At 44.0% G+C, this 22,977-nt stretch overlaps 1 protein-coding gene across 3 annotated transcripts in view; it reads left to right on the plus strand.

Moving 5' to 3' along the window:
* CSTPP1 (centriolar satellite-associated tubulin polyglutamylase complex regulator 1) overlaps positions 1-22,977 on the plus strand; it is a 148,446-nt gene that overhangs the window by 16,042 nt on the left and 109,427 nt on the right. For all 3 annotated transcript variants that reach the window (XM_077322379.1, XM_077322377.1, XM_077322378.1), the window contains one exon: positions 13,958-14,060. In XM_077322379.1, the coding sequence (XP_077178494.1) occupies positions 13,958-14,060 (103 nt within the window). The remainder of the gene's footprint in view (positions 1-13,957; positions 14,061-22,977) is intronic.

The raw sequence follows: 22,977 nt of genomic DNA on the forward strand, positions 1-22,977 counted from the left end.
GGGCCGTGAAAGGTGACCCTCGATCAGTCAACAGTTCTTTTGGTAGGCCCACTTGTGCAAACAGTCGCATCAGAGCCTGAGCTACCCCGGCACTCCGCATACTTCGCAAAGCCACTGCTTCCGGGTATCTGGTGGCATAATCTACCATGACTAACAGGTATCGATTACCCCGGGGTGTCCGTGGCAGGGGACCTACAAAATCCATGGCAATCCGTTCGAATGGGACTTTAATGATGGGAAGTGGATATAACGGAGCCTTAGGTACTCCCCCTTTGGCTGTTCTCTGACATACCTCGCACGTACGACAGTATCTGCGGACATCCTCTGCTACCGCTGTCCAAAAGAAGCATTGTAAAACCCTGAGTAACGTCCCTCTAGACCCTTGATGCCCCGCCCACTCATGCTCATGGGCGCTCCCCAAAACTTCTCTCCGATAGGCCACTGGGACTAGTAACTGTTGCCTTTCTTCGCCTCTATCTTTTTGTAGTCTATACCACACCCCTTTCTCTACAACTACCCGGGGATATCTCTGGGCTCTTCGGGGATCCCTTACCTGTCCTTCCCATACAGACACAGCTTGCCGTAGATCCTCTAATGCTGGATCAGTTCCTTGGGCCTCTACGAAGTCTGGGTCTTGGGACCATGTCTGTTGCACGTCAGCCTTCCCCGAGTCGAGCCCTCTCTCACTCTCTCCTTCATCCTCTTCTTCATCCTTTCCTTCTTCCCCGTCGCTGTCATCCTCCACTGGCGTTGTCTTCTCAGGTAACTCTGCATGTTCCTTTGAGGTTCCCTCTCCAGGATCATCTTCAACTACCGGGTAGGCTTCAGCTTGAGTGTGCCGTAAGGCCTTCTGCATCAACTGTTTAAATGCTGGAGCATCCCGGCCCAACAAAAGGTCATATGGTAAGGTCTGCACCTGTGCTAACTCTAAAGCTTGTGCCCTCCCTAAATAGTTCACCGTCATCCATCGAATAGGACACGTCTCCAAATGACCATGGAAACAAGCTACTCGGGTCCAACGATGGACAGGAATCCCTGGAGGCACCAACTCCGCCCTAATCATTGAAACCGAGCTGCCACTATCTAATAAAGCTTGCCTAGGACCTTCATCTAACCAAACTTCTACCAATAAAGCAGGGGGCTTAAAGGGCTTGTTCACTGTTGTGACATTCAGAGACTCACCCCAACCTAAATCGCACTCCATAAGGGGGCATTCCTTACGGAAATGGCCCCACTGGCCACATGTGTAACATGGCCCTCTATTGCTCCCAATATTCACAGGGGGAACAGGTGGAATAAAGTCTCTCCCACGCCCTCCTTCCGCTCCCGAAGGACGGGCTCGACCTTCCCCTGGAGTATAACGACCACCACTCACTGAACCTCCAGGTCGTGAGGGCAACCCAACCTTGTATTTTCCTCGACCTGACACCTCTGTGCCCTTGTTCGTTGGCACCTCTTTCCCTGTCCCTCCTGCCTTGCCCCCGTCTTTAGGGTTGTTTCGCTGATCCGCGGCCACCACATTTTCTAAATACTCTGTGGCCTCTTTAAGTGTTCTGGGCTTCCAACAAGAGATCCAGTGTCTTATACGGGGAGGAAGAATTGTCAACAACTGTTCCAAGACTACTTCATCTACTATCCTCTGCTCCCCGGGAGACCCTGGCAACAGCCACCGGGAGGCCAGATCCTTTAATTTGGTCACTAATGTCCTGGGCCGTTCAGTAGGCTGATAAACCACAGCTCGGAACTTCTGCCTTTGTGTTTCTGGGGTGATTTGGTATCTGTCCAATATAGCAGCCTTTAGAGACTCATAGGATGCTGCTTCCTCTCTACCTAAAGCTTTCAATGCAGCCTGGGCTTCTCCAACTAAATAGGGTCCCAATATAAAAGGCCATTGCTCTTTAGGCCACTTGGCCGCCTCCGCGGTTCTTTCAAAGGCTTCCAGGAAAGCTTCGATATCATCTTCAGCTGACATCTTGGTTAATGCAAAGGTGGGAGGCTTTGGCAATGCTATTGGATTAGTATTACCAGCACTGCCAGCTGACGGAGCTAATGCAGAGACTGCCTGATGAAACCGCTGCATTAAGGCTTCTTGGGCCTCCTGCTGCTGCCGTGCCATTCTTTCCATTACCTGAGCTTGGTGTTCTGCCATCCACTTCCCAAACGTTTCAAAATCCATGGCTGTAGGAGCTCCTGCAGTTCCCTGCTTTTTCTTCCCTGTCTGCCCCTCCAGCCCTCTGCTCCTTGTCTCCTCCCCCTCTTGGGTTTCTATCAGACTTGTAGCTCCGGCTGCATGGGAGGGGGGAGCTTGAAAGCTAGCTGGGCGTAACAAGGAACTGACTCCCGACGAAGAACGAGGCGGAATGCGTGGAATTACCGGTCCAAGGCGTGGTAAACCCCCAGGGATCCCCGTACGGGCCACCAATTTGTCAGGGTCCGGGGTTTCTTGTTCCTTCTCCGCCACGATGTCGGGAGCTGAAGACCAGGCCAGGAAAGATAGTTCTCAGGATAGGCAGCGTCTCAGAACGGAGTCCTGTTGAATGACTTGCATTCACGACTCCTGGGTTCAGAATAGTTTCCTCACTATGCTGAACCCCGCCTCCTCACAGACGCCGACTGCCCCATTTAAATATCCTTCCTCTCCTCGTCCCCACCTCCCGAGCCCTCAAGAACCTCCCACCAGTTCTTCCGGGTACACCTGTTCTTCATTATCTGTTCTGCCCTCACTTTGAGCCGGGCGCGACCAGTCTGTCGGCGTTCTTCGTTTCCTTTCTGTTCACTTTCCTCCTTTGTCTCTCCCGCGTATGGGTCTGTGGCCGCTGCCCCCTGTTCCCGAGAGACTGCTAGTCTGCCTGTGGGGAGAGGATCTTTGGCTGCAAGTCGGGCCATTCCCGACACTTTTAAAATGACATTATTGGAGTTGTTATGTGATTTATCAAACAATGAACCTAGAGACAGCTCATAAACAAACAAATCTTGTACCTTACCTCTTGAGATTTTACATATAGAACCATATTTTTGTTCCAGTGTTAGCATGCTTTAGTGGTTAGAATGTTAGACTAGAATCCGGGAGACCTGTTTAAAATTCTTACTTTTCAAGTTCTTAGGAATAATCTCTCTTTCATCCTAGCTTACCTTGCAAGGTGAACGTTGTGATGGTCAAATGGTGGAGAGAAGAATATTGTAATTTGGTTTGGGTCCTAATTGGGGAGAAAAGTGGGGTCTAAATAAATAGTTTTGTGCATTTAGAATTCACCAGAATTTTTCATCAGGCTGCATTATCTTAAGGCCTCTTCTCCTCAACTTGTACCGAACATGACACAGACTTGATTAGGTTGGCTAAACATAGGCAGAGATGGTGATTCAACGCAAGTCCCTTAATACAGGGGTAGTCAACCTGTGGTCCTCCAGATGTCCATGGCAGGGGCTCATGGGAATTGTAGTCCATGGACATCTGGAGGATCACAGGTTGACTACCCCTGCCTTAATAGACAAAGAAGGGTGGGAATGCAGTATTGTATATTACTTTAAATGTATATTACTTTGCATGATGTACTAGATAGGCTGTAAATGGAAGGTTGGGCAATGTACTATTAAATAGAAGCAGATTATCAGTAATTTTATTTTACTTAAATATTTAAAATATATTGTAGATGTGGCAGGGTGTCTCTTAAGATTTTGGGATCAACATTGTATTGGAATATGCAAGATCTACAGTGCACATATACAAAGAAATGACTGGAAAATCCTGCAGAGGCAGTGAAGGTAACAGCTAGCTAGAATAGAATAGAACAAAATAGAGTAGTAATCATTTCCAATAATTTCCCTTCTTGCCTATGATGGGTTTATTCAGTGTTTTCCCTGTACTTCTGAGAACAATTCCTCCCTCCAGCTAGTGCAGACAGACAGGCTTCTTTTTCATTTTTTTAAATCAATATATTAGTTTTCAAAATTACATAGGAAAAGGAAATAATAGGGAGGGAAAAGGCAGGGGAAGGGAGTCTAATATAAGGTGCCCATCCATCCCACTTCTGGCGGGACTGCCTCGCCTCCAGGCAAGTCGCCCTGCGTCCCGCCATGTTGCTTAAATTGCCCCGCAATGACAAGGTGGCGTGGCAAGTGGTGGCGCTGGGCGAGGCGGTGCGAGGTGAGGCGGCGGTGGAACCGCGCAGCAGGCCAGCCCGGATGGGGCGGCCGGCCAGGCAGCTGCCTCGACCCGCCCCAGGCTTAGCGGCACCCCAGAGGAGCGGGTGGCCAGGCAGCTGAGCTGCCTCGGCCCCACCCCCAGCTACGCAGAAAAGCCCTGATGGGGCGGGAGCGGCCGGGCAGCTGCCTCGACCCCACCCCCGGCTTTGAAGAGACTGTCTGGCATGGGGCCTGGCGCAGCCTCCACCCACCCTTCCCCGAAGCCGCTGGCCAGCAGGTGAGCAAGCTGGGAGGGGACAGGAGGAGAGCACCCCCACTGCCAAGCAGGAGCTGCCACTGCCCCCCGGCCGCGGCCCCCCCGCTGCCACCGAGCAGGAGCCCCCCCCCCGGTGTCCTGCCTTAGATCCCTCACAATCTGGTCACCTTAGTCTAATAACAGCTTGATAATACATCAGTACTAGTGTTCTTGCCCAATATTAATCATAACCACTTATACATATATTTAAACCTATTACCTATTTGTTAATAAAGTCCAAATACTAATTCCAGAGCTATTGAAATTTTTCAATTGGTCTTTTGTCCTTATCTTAAATTCTTGATTTTCTAGCATCAGGTTTCCTGTCACTTCTGGTGAAGTTCGTATCTTAGCCATAAGGACTTCTATCTCTAAATTAATTAATAGTGGGGAAAGAGGACATCCTTGCCTTGTTCCTTGTTGTATTTTAACTTTCTCCTCTGTGACCATTTCATTTACTAAGTCTTGCTTTTTGTTTAAAATATATTTGTTGAATACATTTCAAAAAGGTATCCCCACATTCTATTACCTGAGGCACTGCATGTAGAAAGTCCCATTGAACATTATTGAAAGACACATGCTGAAAGTAAGTTCTTTTTCCGGGTATAATCCAATGCATTCAAGATGAATTTTATGTTGTTTTTAATATGTATTTTTGGAATAAAACCAGTCTGATCTTCATCTACAACATAGCTTGTACATCTCTTAAGTCTCTCCACTAAAATTTTGGCAAGAATTTTATAATCCACATTAAGCCAAATAATAGGTCTATATGATTGGAGAGTCTGAGGATCAGTTCCTTCTTTATGAATCAAAGTTATAAAAGCTGTCCCCATGTTCGTGGATATCCATACTTTCATTGAAAAGTTGTATCTGGTGTTAAAATATGAATAATTTTCTTATAATATTGTTGTTAGCTCATCTGGGCCTGGCACCTTATCCACCTTCATTGCTTTTATTGCATCAATTACTTCTTGAATTGTTACCTTCTGATTTAATATTGTGTTCTGCAGAAAATTCTACTGTATTCTGCAAAAAATTTCTTCATGGGAATAGTGTCCAGGTAGTCCAAAATGGTATTAAAAGCTTGATGTTGTTCTGTTGGTTTATATAACTTTGGGTAAAAGTGAAGATAACATTTTTGGATTTCCTTCTCTGTTCGGTATTGTGTACCTAAACATTTAATTGAATATATGGATTTTCTGTTAGATTCTCTTCACAGTTGATATGCCCACCACTTGCCTGGTTTATCAGCATGCTCAAAAAATTTGTTTTAGAAAGTCCAACTTTTTCTTCATTACCTTTGTTTCTATGAGATCTCTTTGTAGTCTTAGGTACTTAATTTGCTTCCAAATCACCTTGGAATGAGTTGTCTGGTGTATCAGTTCCAAGGAATGTAATCGTTCCAATGTGTTTTTTATTTCTTGTCTTTTTTCTTTTTTGAAGTTGAATTTTATCCAGTTAGCTTGCCCCAATAAAGGCTTTTCTTATTTCCAAATCACTGATTTTTCATACCCTCTGTTGTATTAAGTTGAAAAAATTCCTGCAATTCTTTCTGTAATTTTCCCAATCTTTGTTTGTCTTCTAAAAGGATATCATTCATCCTCCATTGTCTTATCCCTGTTCTGAGATACTGAAATTGAAGCTCCAATGGTATTGGGTACTGGGTATCCATGTAAGTATTGGGTAAAATCTCAACGTTGTGAACTATAGGCATCCTTATTTCAGAGAGCTAACATTGGTCTATTCTAAAATATGAACTATGCCTATTTGAAAAAAGGAATAACCACGTTTCTTTAGGTTCTTTTTTCTCCAGATGTCTACCAGTTTTAGCTGTTTAAAATTGTTCAGGGCAGCCTTAGAAAGTTTTCCTCCTCAGCTTCTGTAAGATTTTTCTAATTTTGGGTCTGGAACCACATTCAGATAACCAATAAGAACTAAGTCATGATTGTAGAACTCCATAGTTTAAAAAAATAGAAAAAAACCTTTTCCCTGCCATTGTTAGGAGCATAAATATTTATTGACATCCATTATTTACCATCAGGGAGAGTAATTTTTAAAACAATGTTTCGACCTTCGTCTTGCATCAATATTTCTGCAGCTATGTTTTGATTCAATATATAAGGTACTACACCTTTCAGTTTAACATTGGCTGAAGCCACAAAGGCTCTTCCCATGTAACAGGTTTTGATATTTTTCTTCAAATCAGTTTCCTGAAAATATATCGTATCTGCTGCAGTCTTCTTTAATTGATTAAAAATTCTTGACTTTTTAGTTGGAGAGTTTAATCTATTGACATTTATTGACATTATCTTATATTTCTCCATTTCATCTGAAAGTTAACTAGATTATTTATAAGTGTGCTGGTTCTGATCCTGGGTTCTGAGCTGGGAGTTGTCTCTGTTGATATGCGGGTTGTCTAGGTGGAGTTCTGTCAAGCTAGTCTGATATTTCTTGCACTTATTGAATTGTCTTGATAACTTGTCTTCCTTGTGCTAGTAGCATTTCTAGGGCAAAGGGAATACAAAATATTGTATTTCTCTTTGAAGAAGTTTCTGCTGGAAGAAGTTCTTTCACCAAGGGTATCTGCCTGAAGATCGTAAAATACTTCAACGGCTCAGTATGGTTCTTCAGTAGAACTACGTCTCTTGTTTGTTTACTTTCAAAGCTGATTATCAGTTCTCTTGATTTTTTACCTCGAAATGCTGCACTTGAAAAGATCCAGAAGGTCTTCTGGATTCAGATTTTGTCATCAGTCAAGTAGTCTTGTATTAATTCTGTAACTTACAGTTATAGGTCTTGTTTACCAAATTCTTCAGGGGCCCCTTTCAGTCTCAAGTTTCTTGACCTATTTTGTATCTCTAAAGTTTCAAACTTTTCTTCAGCCAGGTTCTTCCAATCCTTTAAATCGGCTACCTCTTGTTTGACCTTTAAAACTTTAGTCTGATTTTCTTATATCTGCTTGGAATTGGCTTCTACTGGGTTTTTTTAGATTATCAATTTTGGCTTCCAAATCAGTTTTGGCTTCTACAATTTGTTTGATTACTCCTTCAATCAGTGCTCTAAGTTCTTTAGTATGTTTGTCTATTCCTTTCATTATCTGAACTGTATCAGTTTGTCCTTCTTCCTCTTCCAGTTCTTCTACTATTTTTTGGTTGTGCCAGAGGCTCCTAGTACTTTCCTGCCATGAGACATACCTTTTCTATTTCTCCAGAAGGCTATTAGATAGGCCAAGCATTTCATTTTAGGTGATTTAGCAAAGTGTCTTAATTTTATAGACATTAATTTAGCCCTTGACCTTAAAATTAATTAGATTGTTTACATAAGACAATCAACAATAAGCAATGATCAACATACATTAATCACACTACTATCCCACCAAATTTTGCTATCTTCAATTCATTAATATTTATGTTTATCTCAATTTAAATCATCAGTTTCTTAGTCAAAAAAGCAATTCATTCAATTATGTCTTTTGGGTATATCAATATTAATTTTGACAATGCATCAAATTAATTTGTTTAAGTTTGTTACTACAATTAACCAGTTTCACTTTAACTCCAGAGTGCTCTTTATATCGCCAATTTAAATCTGCTTGCTTGGTCCTTCCCGTTCTGTCCCCTTCTTTCTCTTCTCTTTGCCTTTAAGTTGGAGCTGTTCTCCATGCACCTGCATTAGCTTAGAAACACCGGCTCAGCCAAACTCTTTGAAAGACTGTATTCCAAGGAATTGTAATTCAAAACGCTTGGATCAGCTAGTCTACAATGCTGGGCACACTTCTTCCCGCTTGTCTAGGGACAACGCTCTCATTAATATTTTGACTTCCTCTAGGCCCATAGGGAAAGTTCTGTGATTCCATGGAAATAGCCACCCTAGCCCCCGTCTTTATGCTGTATATATCAGGTTCCTGTCCTCATAGGCAAGTCTTGGTTGAGTATCTGGCAGTTAACCTTCCTGAGAATAAAAGTATGGTGTTAAAAGCAGAGGGTTGGGTGAGTGGATGAGAGACTTTTCTCTTCCCTATTGCGTCAAATTCAGAGTTTTCAGTCAGGTAAGGCATTACTCAGTTAGGGAGAAGGAAAAAGAAAGTTGAAGAGAAGTTGCAAAAGGAACGAAACAGGATCAATTGGTCAGTAAGCTTACCGGGCAAGTCTTTTGATGATAATTCTCAAGTTATTAAACAAGCAAAGAAAATAAAGGGAGGTGTAAAAGTTCAGTGGTAGGTTGGAGTCTGAGCCCAGCACTCAAGCGACTATGTTGTTTCAAAGGACTTATAAAGACCTGCTAGTTTGCATTGTCAAAACCCTAGTGCTAGAAGCTGCTGGGGAGAGATTCCGGGGGGGGGGGATCACGCCCCCCCACCTCTTTGCCAGATCTGTAGTCAGAATCCTTTTGCATTGTCAGGGATGAGCAAAAACCTGTCTTGCTACTCCACCATGATGCCCTGCCTCAAGTACAGTTTGTTTTCTTATTTAGTAAATCTATTTTGTTCTTAAGCAGCATGTGCTCAGCTCTGCCAACACATTGGTGGGCATCTGAGGCATTTAGCTGAGGACAGAGATAAGGACGGTGTATGATTTGAAAGGAAAATTACCTGAGCTTTGTGGGTGGAGGACAGAGAGAGTTTGGGGTAGCAGGAGAAAAGGGATCTGGAGAATCAGGCAATTCAAGAGTAAGGTGAGGCCAGAAGAAAGTAAACAGCAGTGTACAGCCAGTGTCGGTAGATTTGCAGCATGCAGCCAGTTACTTAGAGGGAAGGCAAAGTCACTCTGCATTTGTTCAAAGGCATTTTATTTTGCTTATTCCCTGATTCACTGCACTGGTAGTAAAAATGATTGAAGGGGATGAGCCCAGGCATAAATGAAGCTCTTATTACATTTATCCTGATTGATGTACATCTGAGAATGTCACCCATTAATTCCTGATGCATGTATACTGGTATTATTGAGTTAAAATGAATAAGCTATTATTTGTGGATACAACTTTCTAAAAATGTCAAATTTAAGAGTTAATTATTTTGTTAAGACATGTTGAGGACCATCAAGGATTTGGAGGCAATTCATGTACTCCTATGTTTCCCTCATTATTTCTTCTTTCCCTCCCCCAACAGCTCCATAGCCTCTCCCATTTTCTTGCTTATCTCTCACCTACCAGCCAACTCATCTTTATAGGCATCCTGTCTTCAGCTTTCCCTCCTTCCCATTTGTGCAGGGACTGCTGATCCTGGGCTAGGCTCATTTACATGAGCTTCTGGTGGTCACTGCCAGGCCTGTGCCTGGTATGACCCCTTTCACCAGGGGACATGACAAGGGGGGTGGAGAAATATTCCAGCGCTGATTGTGTTTGTAAATCCACCCCTGTTCCCCCTCCCCATGACATTGCTTTACAGAAACCAAAGCTTGGAAGGCTCAGCAATATTGTTGCAGTTACCTAGCAACCTCCAAAATTGCCACTGAGAGCATACTAATTTCTAAAAGCTGTAGTCATTGTTTCTGTTATTTTGGGGAGTACAAATACCTTGATTTTTTTAACACTTCATTTTTTTCTGCCAACTTGAGACTTTTTTTGTGTTTTGCAGAGAAATTCCCTCTCATTTGTTTCGTTTTTCATTTTATGGATCTAGTGATGTGGTTCAGATTTAGGTATATGACATTTATTAAAATATTTTCTTTTCTTTTTTTGAGCTAGGCTTACATTCATCAGTATCACAATTTAAAAAATGTATTAAGAATCTGGGATGCATCAAAACTACCTTATCTATTTCTACCCCCTCCCCAAATTCAGGTCAGTAATAAACAGATTTGTGACCATCACAGAGCCAAAAGACAGAGAATCAGCAGAGGAGACAAGACTGATAACTATCCCAGAGAAAAGCCTCACCACACATATCATTAATCAAGTACCCCCAGTGATTAACCAGTATGTCATTAGCCAAAGCAGTACCTGTAGTATTTGCATTTTTCAGACACAGAATCATTGAGTATATACAATCATCGAGTATATACAGTATGCAAATTGTACTTTTGACCAACTTCAGACCATTGAATGTTTGTTTAGCTACTTCAGCCCTTATCTGCCCCAACAAAATGTGAGCACTAACTCTTGAGAGGGAGGGAGGGAGGGAGGGATGGAGGAGAGCAGAAAAGAAAATATCAAGGAGGTGATAGAGCAGGGATACCCAATCAGGGCCCACTGCTGCTCTGGGGATCCCTGAGACCTCCGAGGAGTTCCCGGCCTTTCCCCTATATCCTCCCTTAATGGACTTAGCCACAAGCTATTCCTTGACTGGAGAACTGGCAGTTTCCATTGACCCGGGGTTGGCATTTTCACATGGTTACCATGCCTGGAAAAGGGGGTGAATCCTGGATGTCTACTCCTGCCTCAGATTACCTTGCTTCTCCCCCCCACCTCCATCCTCCTTGGGCATGACAGCGAGGCATAGCCAGCTGACATCACTTCCAGCATGGTTCCAGGGCTCTTTGAAGCCTAAAACGTATTCTAGGGGCAACTCCATGATCAAAAAGTTGAAAAAGAGAGAGTAGCAAAGAAATACCAGAGATAATTAACGCATGCAAGCAATCTTTAAACAAACTAACCATTTCCCCCATATAAAATAAAAAATAAATAAAATAAATAAACACTAGCAGTTAAATATTTGTTATATTTTGCAGAAATAGGAGTTGGTTGAGAAGTACTGTGACATTGGTCACTTACATTGTTTTGCCACCTCAAACTGCAGCTATATTTTAGGGGGGGGGGGAGTTCCTCTGCTTCCTTTGCAAGGCTTCCCAGACCTGCTGTGGTACAATCTTTCCAAGAAGATTGTACCCAGTGTGAGTTTGGGATCTGTGTGGACGGGGAGTTGTGGATTCCCGCATCAATCTGTCATGATGCACAGCTGCTCTAGGGCTGATGCCGCTTTCCACTGTCTGGTCACCCTTTGTGGGGACGCTCCAAGGCTTCAGTTATAGGATGAGAGAGGGTGACTTGCCCTGACTCTGGGCCTATTCCCTGACTGTAAAGGCAGTTTACAAAGTCTCCAGCTTGCAGTCTAATCCTCCTTGGCCTCCAGGGGAGTTTCCTTTTAAACCAGCGGTTCTCAACTGCTCTGAGTTGGCAACCCCAACCATGGCAGCGGTGGGGTCATTGTGCGCATGGGCAGTGTGCGTGTGCAAGCATGCACATGTGTGAATACACGTGTGCAGGCACACAACAGTTGGGTGGTGTGGAGTCGGCCATTGCCATGGCTCCTCCGCTGCCGGCCACCACCTGCAGCCGCCCACCGCTGCCACCAGCTACCGCTTGCGGCTACCGCCCACCACCTCCAGCTGCTGCTGCCACCGCAGCAACCAACCTGGGGACCCCCCAGAAGGGACCAGGCGACTCCAAATGGGGTCCCGAACCACTGTTTTAAAACTTTATCCACTCCCCTTCCTCTTCATAACCTCTCTCCCCTCTTTCCTTTGAGCCTGGTGTATGCCCATCCTTTTCTCCAGGGTCTCCTCTGGAGTAAATGATTCTACAGTTGACTTCTGGCTGTTCTCTAAAATCTCCTGTGGAATTCAGTGAGGCTGCAGCTGGCTCCTGGCTCTCCTCCGGGTTCTCTGCTGGAATAAATGATGCTGCCGCCGGCCTGTTGGGCTGCCTGACCCATAAAAGGGGCTGCTGTCCAGGGTCCTGTGGACCTTGACGAACCCTTGTTTGGACCCACGTGTCTCATTTGGGCGACTGTGCGACTGGAATTTTTGCACCGTTCCCTCTGCATGTTTCCTCATGCCTGCCATTTTCCCTCCTTGTGTCCCCTGGGTTTCTTGCCTTCTGTAAAAGACATAGTAGTAGGCATATCACTCTGAAGCAATAGAGTGATACTTCAAAAGATAAAAACAGACTGGGGCAGGGGCAGAATGGGTGTGAGGGAAAGCAAGTAGAAAATCCTTGTGAAGAGGCTCTGCTGTTGCTGTGAATGCATTTGTAAGCAGTAGCAACAAGAGCAAACTGGGGGAATCCTCGTGCGGAAGCAGCCACTGCAAACTATTGTTGCAGCATCATGATGAGGATTTGAATACTGTACATTGTGGAATATAGTCAAGAAGGTGAAATGTACACGTGATAGGCCTGTGGGTTCAGACTAAATGGCCCTTCAGTACCAGATGCAGGCTTCACATTTTACGTGTCAGGGATTTGGCCTTAGGAGCCGACCAAATTAGAAGTGTATCTCCTTCTCCATGGAGTCAGAAAATGCTGCTGGTTGCAGTGGGAAAAGAGGGCCAGCATGTTGCGTTTGGGTTTAATAAGTAACTGGCTCAAATCTCTTCTGGGAGGAGTGATCTTCAAGTGCAAAAATTGGGCATGGAGGCAAAAGGGAGCGTGGAAAGGGCTGAAAATAACCTGGCTGCTGTTAACGAAGGAGTGTGACTGACTGAGCTGCATGACATGTTCTTCCCTGAGGCGACACAGGTGTGCAGAGTTATTTTTCTTTAATCACTCACGTAAATTAAAATTTATTCCTTTGCATTAAAATAATTAAATAAAGCTACGCCCTGTATCTTTTATTGCCAGATAATATCTTTGAACCTCTGGCTCACTGTCTTACTATCAGCTTGCAAGGTATTTTCCAGGGAGTGCTTTATCCATTCTGCTATTGTACTAAGATGTGCTCTAGACAGAGGAAAAATCCCTGATAGTGATCAGAACTCACCTGAAGTTTTAATCATAATGACCCCTTGCAAATAATGACCCAGGTCTCTCTTTAAAGCTGCCTGCTCTTCCTTTCCACTTGTCAGCCATGAGTCATTTTGAAATAAAATAGGGTTTCCATTCAGGGTACCAAGAATGGGTGGAATAGGCTTGCTTAGGTTTTGGAACTCTGATGGTTCTTCAGAAGCAGGAAATTAGAAGATATAATCTGTACCAAGCTGTCAAGGAACAGATAACTTCAGCCACTTGTGCTTCAAATATATTTCCTTGGACTATTTTCTTAGGGAATACTGTTCCTTGCCCTTGAACTGGTAAAATGGAGTTATGTGCGGTTCTGGCAGGCTTTACAGGGACCAGAACTGCTTCTTCTTCCTTGTAAGCTGATGACTATGTGTCAAGTTCTCTTGTTTGATTAAAATAATCAGCCCAGACTGCCTGCACTTCTCTGATTCCAAGTATCATCAAATACCCTGGGTTCACACTGTAGTAATTGTCTCCTATAGTAGACAAAATCAAGCGGGAAGGCTATCCTTGAGTGGGAGGACTAGCTCTTTCCCATCACTTACAGAGGTACTGCAGTGGATGGTTAGTGAAAGCAAAGGGGTGAAATCTGGAAGAGTCTTCTGTCTTGGCTAGCCTAACAGTGACTAAAATTCATTCAAAATGCCCCAGATGTTTTGCTTCCCTGGGAAACCAGAGGTAAGTTTTCAAAACCCGTTAACTGGTTAGAAATCTTGTCCTGTGAATAGAAGGCACAACCAACAGATTACAATGATCACAAACTTTTCAATTTCCTTGTATTCTGTCTCTCTTTGTTTTCAGCTCAGAGACATGTCCTCACTTATATGGAAGATGCCGTGAGCCAGCTGCTAGAAAGCAGAGAGGATATTAGTCAATATGGTATTGCCAGATTCTTCACTGAATAGTAAGTACATCAGGATGCTGCCAGTAGGGGCAGTCTAAAAATAGAAACCAGGCAAGACACAAAGAGGAAGGAACCAAACATATGTTGATTGTATTGTGACAATGAATGCTGAATTGTCCTGTCTGCTTATATGCTTAACATAAATAAAACCTGAAACTTAATTTATGCCCATGATCATCTTTAAGAAATCTGTACAACCAACTTCTGCTTGTCGGTTGGAAGAATTGTCCACTCCAGTCTAGTTAGCTGTTAATACTTGGCAGAACAAGTTAGCTCAAGTGAGTTCCAAAGGACTTTATACTGAAGTCGAATTTGGCCTAGTGAAAATTATGTGTATGGGGCAGCATGGCTAAATTTGATGTCTAATAATTACTAGTTTCAAGTTGGTTCCAACTTCACTGCCAACACTGCTGTGTTTCTTTGAATGCAGGATATGTATCCATTGTTCTTGTTCTAGTAATGTTTGGCCCAGCATCTGATTGAGAACAGATGCTGGCATTGAAGATGAGATCAGTAGCCAGAATAGATGAAGAAATAAGAGAGTTGCAGAGGAGATGCTGCAAAAACCTGTGTTACTGTAAATATAAACACACAAGGTATAAGGCATAAGCACACACAGAATCTTGGATGTGGAAGAACACTAGCAAAGCTGGGAGCAATTCTGCTGGAAACTCCAAAGGGTTAAGCCAGTGGTCCCCAACCTTTTTATCACCGGGGACTGGTCAATGCTTGACAATTTTACTGAGGCCCAGGGGGGGGGTAGTCTTTTGCCGAAGGACGTTGCTGCTGCTGCTGGAGCCCCTGCTCCACTTGCTTTCCCACTGGCGCCCCTGACTTCCCGCTGCCCATTGGGGGACACTGCCAGCAGCAGCTGCACAGTGCCATGCCAAGGGGGAGTCCCAGCCATGGCGGCCGCTGGAGAGTGCCAAAGGTGAGCTGGCAGCAGAGTGGCAGGGCAGCCCCCGAGGTAGCAGCCAGGGATGAGGATGAGGAGGAGCCACTACCCGGTACCGACGGATCAACGGACCGGTCCTGGTCCCCGGACCAGGGGTTGGGGACCACTGGGTTAAGCAACAGAGTCTGCACGATTATAGTCATTAGAATGTTGGAAAGGGATCTCAAAGACCCAAATTCAAATCTTCACTCAGCCATGCAGCTTGCTGGATGATCATGAGTCGGTCACTCTCAGCCTAATCTACATCACAGGGTTATTATAAAAGTAAACTGAGCTTCTTGAAGGAAGAGTGGAATAAGTATATACTAGGGTGGGCAGGGAGGAGGAGATTTTTTTTCTTTTCTTTTTCATTTTGGCTGCCAGATTATGGTTGATTTTTTAACTTTTACTTTTTTATCTTTGTGGGGGTTTATATCTTACTAAAGGGAAAGCCCGTTGCACGCAGGGAAACACCTGCACGGTGGCCTTCCTGGGGCCTGGCTACATGGCAAAAGCTCCTGCCTTCCCCTGGACTCCCCACCTTCAAACCTCGGGGAATATTCCTGACCCAGGGTTCACCAGCCTCCAGGTGCAGCCTGGAAATCTCTTGGAATTGGAAGTCATCTGCAGACTATAGAGATCAGCTTCCCAGGGGGAAATGGCTGTTTTTAGGGGGGCTCTGCAATGACAACTCATCTCCAGACTCCTGGGGAGGAAAGGGCTTGCTTGGGCACTGTGGCCCAGAGAGGTTGGGATCTGGGAATTTGCTGGAATTGCAGATCATTTCCAGGCAACTGAGATCAGAAAAGGGCTACTTGGGAGGTGGGAATCTCTGGCTTTGGATCCCATTGAGATACAGGGATGCCAGGCTCCAGGTGGGAAACAAAGAGAAATGCTATGTAGCAATAATTGCTAATAGCAATAAACATCAAATCATTCATAAATATGTCACAGTTCCTTCCTTCAATTAAAATATTTAATTGATGGCAAAATTGACTTGAAGAACTGAAAACCTTTCAGTCTGTACATTCTTCAGGTCAGTTCAATATCAAAGCAAATCAAAAACTGTTGGATATTACAATCAAACATGAAAACATTGATTGGCAAAGAACTTACAGAGGGTTTAACAATTACAAAGAACTTACAGAGGGTTTATCAATCTACCAATTACTGCCTCTATGCCAGCTTTTCTCAACTTTTTTACCATTGAGAACCTCCTAAAATATTTTTCCAGGTTCAAGTACCCCCCAGAAGTGGGATCTCCAGGTCCCAGCTGGAGGCTAGCATCCCTGCCACTGTTCAGGGATGTCAGCCTCCAGGGGGGACTTGGAGAACCCCCAGAATCTCCAGATTGCACAGATCAGTTCGCCTGGAGGAAAGGGAGGTCTCTGTGGCACTGTGCCCCAGGGAGGATGCCAACCTTCAGGTGGGACCTGGGGATGCCCTGGAATGATAGCTCCTATCCAGACTGCAAAGATCACTTCCCCTGGAGGAAAGAGCTGCTTGGGACAGCAACAGGGGGCTGTGTAGCAGAGAGAGAGAGAGAACACAGAAGACAAAAGCATTCCTTCCTTCTCAAATTGTAAACCTTATTAACCATACAATCACCTCTCCATGTAGGAAATACGTGAGCGTCTCCCTCCTTGGATTGCTCTGAGAAGTCATTGGCCAGAATTTGATTCCCTGCTTCTCCACATGTTGGGTGACCTTGAGCCAGCTAGGTGACCTTGGGGTAGTCACGGTCCTGTTAGAAACTGTTCTCACAGAGCATTTCTGTCAGAGATCTCTCAATCCTACCTACCTCACAGGGTGTCTGCTGTGGGGAGAGGAAGGGAAGTCTATCATAAGCCACTGTGAGACTCCTTTGGGCAGTGAAAATCAGGGTATAAAAACCAACTCTTCTTCTACTGGGAAGGTACTACTGGGAAACAGCATCTCCCCAGTCCCACCCACATCAGCATTAATTTCCCTCTGCAATTGCCTGTGATGGTTACCCCCAAAGCATACCCCCCTTCTCAGATTGCAAATTTCAAACCTCACAAGACTTACTCATGAGTAAACTTTCTCAGGGCAGAGGCTTTTCTTGGCTACCCTGAATCCCAGGGTGCCATTTCTGGGCCTCTTGCAGCCAAACACAGCCCTCAATGTTCAGCAGACTTTGGAATGGGGTATGGGGGGGTCCCCAGAGGGAAAAGGGAAAATCAGCCAAAAAACATGCACACACTCTACACACACAAGTGCCCTTATAGACAACCTATTATTTAAAATAGCTGGGAAAACCTTTTATTTACATTTGGTGGAAGGCTGGAACTGAAACATGGAATTATTCCAGGTATGGGTTGCTCATAGTGCCATCCTAAAATGTTTAAGATGTCAGTGTTAGGTTCTTTGACTGCATGCCACATATATAGCCTGTGTACTCTTGGTAGAATCTGGAAAATATTGGCTTTCATATGTTTAAATGAGAAATAGCTTCAGTGAAGTTGATTGTAATGGCTGGGTTGAAATTTTGTGTTGTCTCTTAAAACTTCATCTAGACAAGATAGACAATGCCAAGAACCTAGTGAATTAGTTAAAAATTAAAGAACATCCCAATCAAGTCTTTGACTCCATTGTTATAAGGGAGAGTTGCAAGATCAGTGTGCTGTTGTCAGGTTAATAATGATGAGGAAGGTCACAGCTTGTGAGAACAACTGAATAGAGAAGTGCCATGCTGTGTGTGGCACAGGTGGCTGTTTGTATAATGAACATTGCTGGAATTCTTTACATTCCCTATGACTTCCCAGCCGAATCTGCTTTCTATGCAAACGCAGGAAGAGAGAATCCTCCAAATGATTTCTGTGCTCAAGGCTCATGTGACGTGTTCTCCTGAGTTCTGTGATTCTTTCCTCCATCTCTGAAAACTCAGTAGTGTTACATAGACTATATCAAAGTTGGAGAAGGCAGAGAGAGGCAACTTAACTTTTTCCCCTCCAGAGTTAGAATCATGGAAGGGGTCATATTATAGACCATCTAGTCCAACCCCTTGCTCAATGCAGGGTCCACCTAAAGTATCCAGGAATGACATGAACGTTTTTTCTTTTTAAATTCAGAATTGTATTCACCAAGCTGATCCCCACCCCCAGCTGTGAGGTTAAATGTGTGAGGAAAAAATACATATAAGCAACAGCTTTTGAAGTTTTATTTTGAACTGAGACAGAAATGGAATGGAGAGGGTTAAACAGTCGATCTTCATCTGTCCTTCCTTTGTTCCAGCTTGTAACCTGGCCAGGGCTGCTTTGAATTTTTAAAAAAATGGTGGAAGAAAGAATCCCAAAACTTCCAGCAGTGTGTATCTTAAGCTTACTGCTATCTGCTTCTCTGAATTATGTACATTTTGACATTTATACTTTACAATTCCGATCATGGAGATCTAGGGAATGATGAAAGTGCACTCTCTTCTTTTAAATATGTTTTTAAAGATTTCGAGCCTCTCTCCCCATCTTCTTTCCAGCTTTCATTTCCCGTTTTTGATCTGATGAGCCTTTGGTTCTCTGGTCAAACAAACCTGTGATTGTTTCTGTAAACATGAAGCCATGGTAGAATATGAGTGAATGATTGTTGAAGTGCCCAGCTTTTATAGATCAAGTCTTTCTGAAACTGGGATCACATTTCTGTTACACTCCTAAAGAGAGGCTATGAAATCCCAGAAGGGGTTTCTGTTCAAGATGAATAACCCCTAGAGATTCTGAAAGCTTGTATAAGAGAGGACGACCATTTTCAGGTACTATTACTATAATTTTCACTTTGGCAGGTATTGCTGTATGTGCCACTACCCTGCGGGAAGAATGGATGGGGGAGTAAAGTGGGAAGTATTGAAGGAATAGTATAAAAGATTTATTTTATTGTTTCAAGATTTTCTTTGCTAGTGGTGATGCAGTTATCTGAAACTATGGTTGTTGATAAGAAGTCCCATTTGACCACTGGCCTTTCCAGGTGAAATGGCAATGGAGCAAAAAAAAAAACATTCCTGGAATGGGTCATCTGTGAGGCTGGAAGTTCGCCAGCCACCCTGAGCCAGGAGAAAAGTGAAAATATAGATATTTAAAACAAATAAATGCATCAGTGTCTCAAGGAACAGACAGGATAAAGATGGCAGCTGTTCATTCATCTGTAAAAGTCAGACTGCTTGTAAGAGCAGCCCTAACTTGGATTCAAACTGTACATAACAAGAAGTGGCTTAACTCTTCAATCCCTGTTTAGTTTCACAAATCAAAATGAACCCTCCCAGTTGTTAGTAATGTAAACAATAATAGAATAACAGAGTTGGAAGGGACTTCATGAATCATCTAGCCCGGGGGTCGTTAACCCCTGGTTGGCGACCTGGTACCTGGCCGCGAAGGCCTCGGTAATGGGCCGCCAGCAGCTACACCTGCCTCTCCCCCCCTGCAGCGAGAAGCTCACCAGCGGTCAGGCTAGCTTCTTGCTGCGAGAGGGGGGGGGAAGAGGCAGGCGCGGCCACCAGCATGCTGGCGGACACAAACGCGCATGCGTGGAGCTGCCGCACATGCATGTTAGCGCTCCTCTGCTGGTGAAAACATGCATGTGCGGCCTCACTGAGCATGCATGTTTTCACCATCAGGTGGTGCTAGCGTGCATGTGTGGCACCTAGGCCGCCGGCTCTTCCCCACCCCCTGGGCCGCCGGCTCTAACCCACCGGAGCCGGTCCTCAACCATTAAAAAGTTGGGGGACCGCTGATCTAGCCTAACCCTATGCACAATGCAAGACACTCACAAACCTATCGCTCATCCACTCTAACCTGCCACCCCCTTGAACCTTCACAGAATCAGCTTCTCCATCAGATGGCTAGCCAGCATCTGCTTAAAAATGTCCAAAGATGGAGAATCCACCACCTCCTGAGGAAGCCCATTCCCCTGAGAAACTGCTCTGTCAGGAACTTCTTCCGGATGTATAGACAGAATTAATTTAATCCTATTGGTTCTGGTCTGTCCCTCTGGGGCAAGAGAGAACAAGCTCCCCCAACCTTTCCTCATATGTCTTGGTCTCCAAACCCGTGACCATTTTTGTTGCCCTCCTCTGGACACACTCCAATTTGTCTACATACCTCTTCAACTGTGGTGCCCAAAACTGAAAACAGTACTCCAAGTGAGGCTGAACCAGAACAAAGTAAAGCAGTGCCATCCCCATTTACCTTTTTAGCCACTGAGTCACACTGCTGACGCACGTTCAATGTATGGTCTACTAAGACTCCTAGATCCTTTTTGCACATACTACTGCTAAGTCAAGTCTCCCCCATCTTATATTGGTGTCTTTGGTTTTTTCTACCTAAATGCAGAACTTTACATTTGTCCCTATTGAATTTCATTTTATTCAGTAAAGAACCAGTTCTCAGTCTATCAAGATCATCCTGTATACTGTTGCTGTCTTCAGTTGTGTTTGCTACCCCTCCCAGTTTAGTATCATCTGCAAATTTAATAAGTATCCCCTCTAATCTCTCATCCAAATCCAAATCATTTATAAATTAGCTTCAAAGCCCATTCCTAAGAACGGGCCCTGAAAGGGTCCCCTACCCTGACCCCTGGCAAGGCAGTTTAAGGTGGCTTTGGGCCGCAGCTCGCAGCCAAATAAAGTGGGGTGGATGGGGGCTGGGCAGCTCGCTAGCAGGCAGTCAGCAGGCCGGGAGGCGCTCGTCAGCAGGCCCAGCCTAGCAGGCCAAGAGGCCCTCATTAGCAAGCCCTCCGCCACAACACTTTGCCCAGGGCCCTCTCACCTGCTGCTGGCTCCAGGCACTGAAGCATCTGAGAGCAAAGAGGCTAGGGTCCACGGCCAGAGGGCGGGAGCCGCAGGGGCAGGGCCAATCAGAGCAAAGCTGGCTGCACCCTGATTGGCTCTATTCCAACTTGGACAGCTGGACATGTCCCACCCCCTAGGCTGCTTCAGAAATATATAGAGGAACAACAATGGATAAGGATATGTTAGAAAAAAAGAGAAAAAAACAAGTTTTTAAGGAACGCTGTCTGAGCATGGTATTTCGATTAAAGGTTGAAATATCATCTGTTGTCTTTATTTGGATCACTGCTTCTCAATTTTACCAGCCTAGCTATTGTCAACTCATTTGTCTTTAACTTCATCTTTATAACTTTTTTTCTTTTTTGCTTATATCCTTTAAAACATTTTTATAGAAGTATTAGCATATATAAGTTGAAAAAGATGTCCAAAAACAATGTTGTTCATATACGTAAACAAACACTAGATCATTATATGGCCACTGTTATTCATACTTTGATTACATTCAAAGTAGATTACTATAGTGATTTTGAAAAGGGTTTGGAATGTATGAAACAATGCCTCAACACTTGTTGCTTGCATTGAAAGCTGTATAGAAACTTCAAGGACCAGCAGCTTTTGTATGAACCTAAGATTGCTTCTAAGAACTTCCCGTGTGCCCTTACTGGATTAGGCGAGATGTATAAGGACCAGAAATAGGGTCTTCTCAGCTGTAGCCCCTCAGTCGTGGACCTCTTCTCACACAAATATTTTTATAGTGCCATTATGTTTTACACAGCAGGCAGTTTAAAAAAATCCTCACAATTTTTTAGCTGTCCATTACCTCTTTCTTATAATTTGGTATTTTTGAGTCATCCTATTTAAAAAACTTTTTCTAGTCTAATGCTTTTAAATTTGCTTTTTCTTTTTTAATCCTTATTCATGGGAGCCATACCTAAAAGCTGAAGGGATGAAAGTGGCTGCATTCTAGCCATACAAACAGATGAATGTGTGTATAGTTCTTCAAGTAATGGAAAATAGCCTTCTTTTCCAAGGCCAAGTAACCAGTTCTGTTCTGATTTTAATAGGCTTAACTATGAAGGGAGGACTGAAAGATATTTCTTTTCTGAGCCCAATTTCTGCATCTTCTGACCGAAAATATTTCTTATGTTTTGTCCCTCATCTGAATTCATTGAGGAAATGTAAAGTCTAGAAATGAGGGTGCAACAGGGATATTATAGGCCATTGCAGGATTTCTTAATTTCCTCTGGATTGTTTTGTAGTGGTGGGGTGAGAGGGGTCATTTCAGTGAAAATTGTCGTGATAGCAGAATGTTCCCGTTTCTGATTACACCAACAGACAACAAGGAGAAAACCCCAGGGCAAGGGAGTCTGCTTTTTGTCATCATCAGGCCAATTCAAAAGGAGCAGCAGGTTTTATTTTGAGCTTTTGTTCAGATTAACAGAATATGGGGAACTTCTCTAACATCCGATTTGTTTCCTGTTTCCCCAAAACACACATTCACATTTTTCTTCCTTACAGTCATGTTTCTGTGATTTTTAATCTCTTCCCCCAGGCCCCTGTGCTGCCCCTGCTCCAGTGAAGAGATGACAGCGTTAGCTCTCACATACTAGCTGACCGAAGCAAACTATGTGACAGGTATGAAGCTACTGCTGTCATCAACCTGGCTGTGAAATGATCCTTTCAGTTAGAAGCTTCCACTGGGAATCTGTGTTGCTGATTCCTGACAAGTCTTCTTTTAGCTGAGATTTCCTATTCCCAGAAGCACAGAAAAGAAATCTGGCTAACAAAACACTGGCACCCTGTTATACTGTAACAATCTATGGAAAGACTGGTAGGTTAGCACTTGTTCCAAGGCATTGCTCTGTTACCCAAAATGGATCCCTCAAAAGGAATTGTGGGGAATTATGAATATTGTAAGAGATTGGGTAATGCAAGATCTTTCGAACTATGTTTATGGGGTCCTTTCTCTGTGAAAAATCTTTCTTAAATAATGATAACGATTTAGCTTACACACAAAGAAATTTATTTGGGGAAAATATTGGGGCACATTCAAAACATACATACAGGAACCTAAGAAATAAAGGGAGGAATAATATTTACCTGATTTAGAAGATCAGCAGGAAAAGAGGGGGGTCCAGAGCAGCTGGCTGGGTTTTGTGGAACACGAGAACGAAGATGGTAGGTTTCCAATC

This window comes from Paroedura picta, chromosome 2 (genome assembly GCF_049243985.1).
Source record: "Paroedura picta isolate Pp20150507F chromosome 2, Ppicta_v3.0, whole genome shotgun sequence".
In the NCBI taxonomy this organism is placed as follows: domain Eukaryota; kingdom Metazoa; phylum Chordata; class Lepidosauria; order Squamata; family Gekkonidae; genus Paroedura; species Paroedura picta.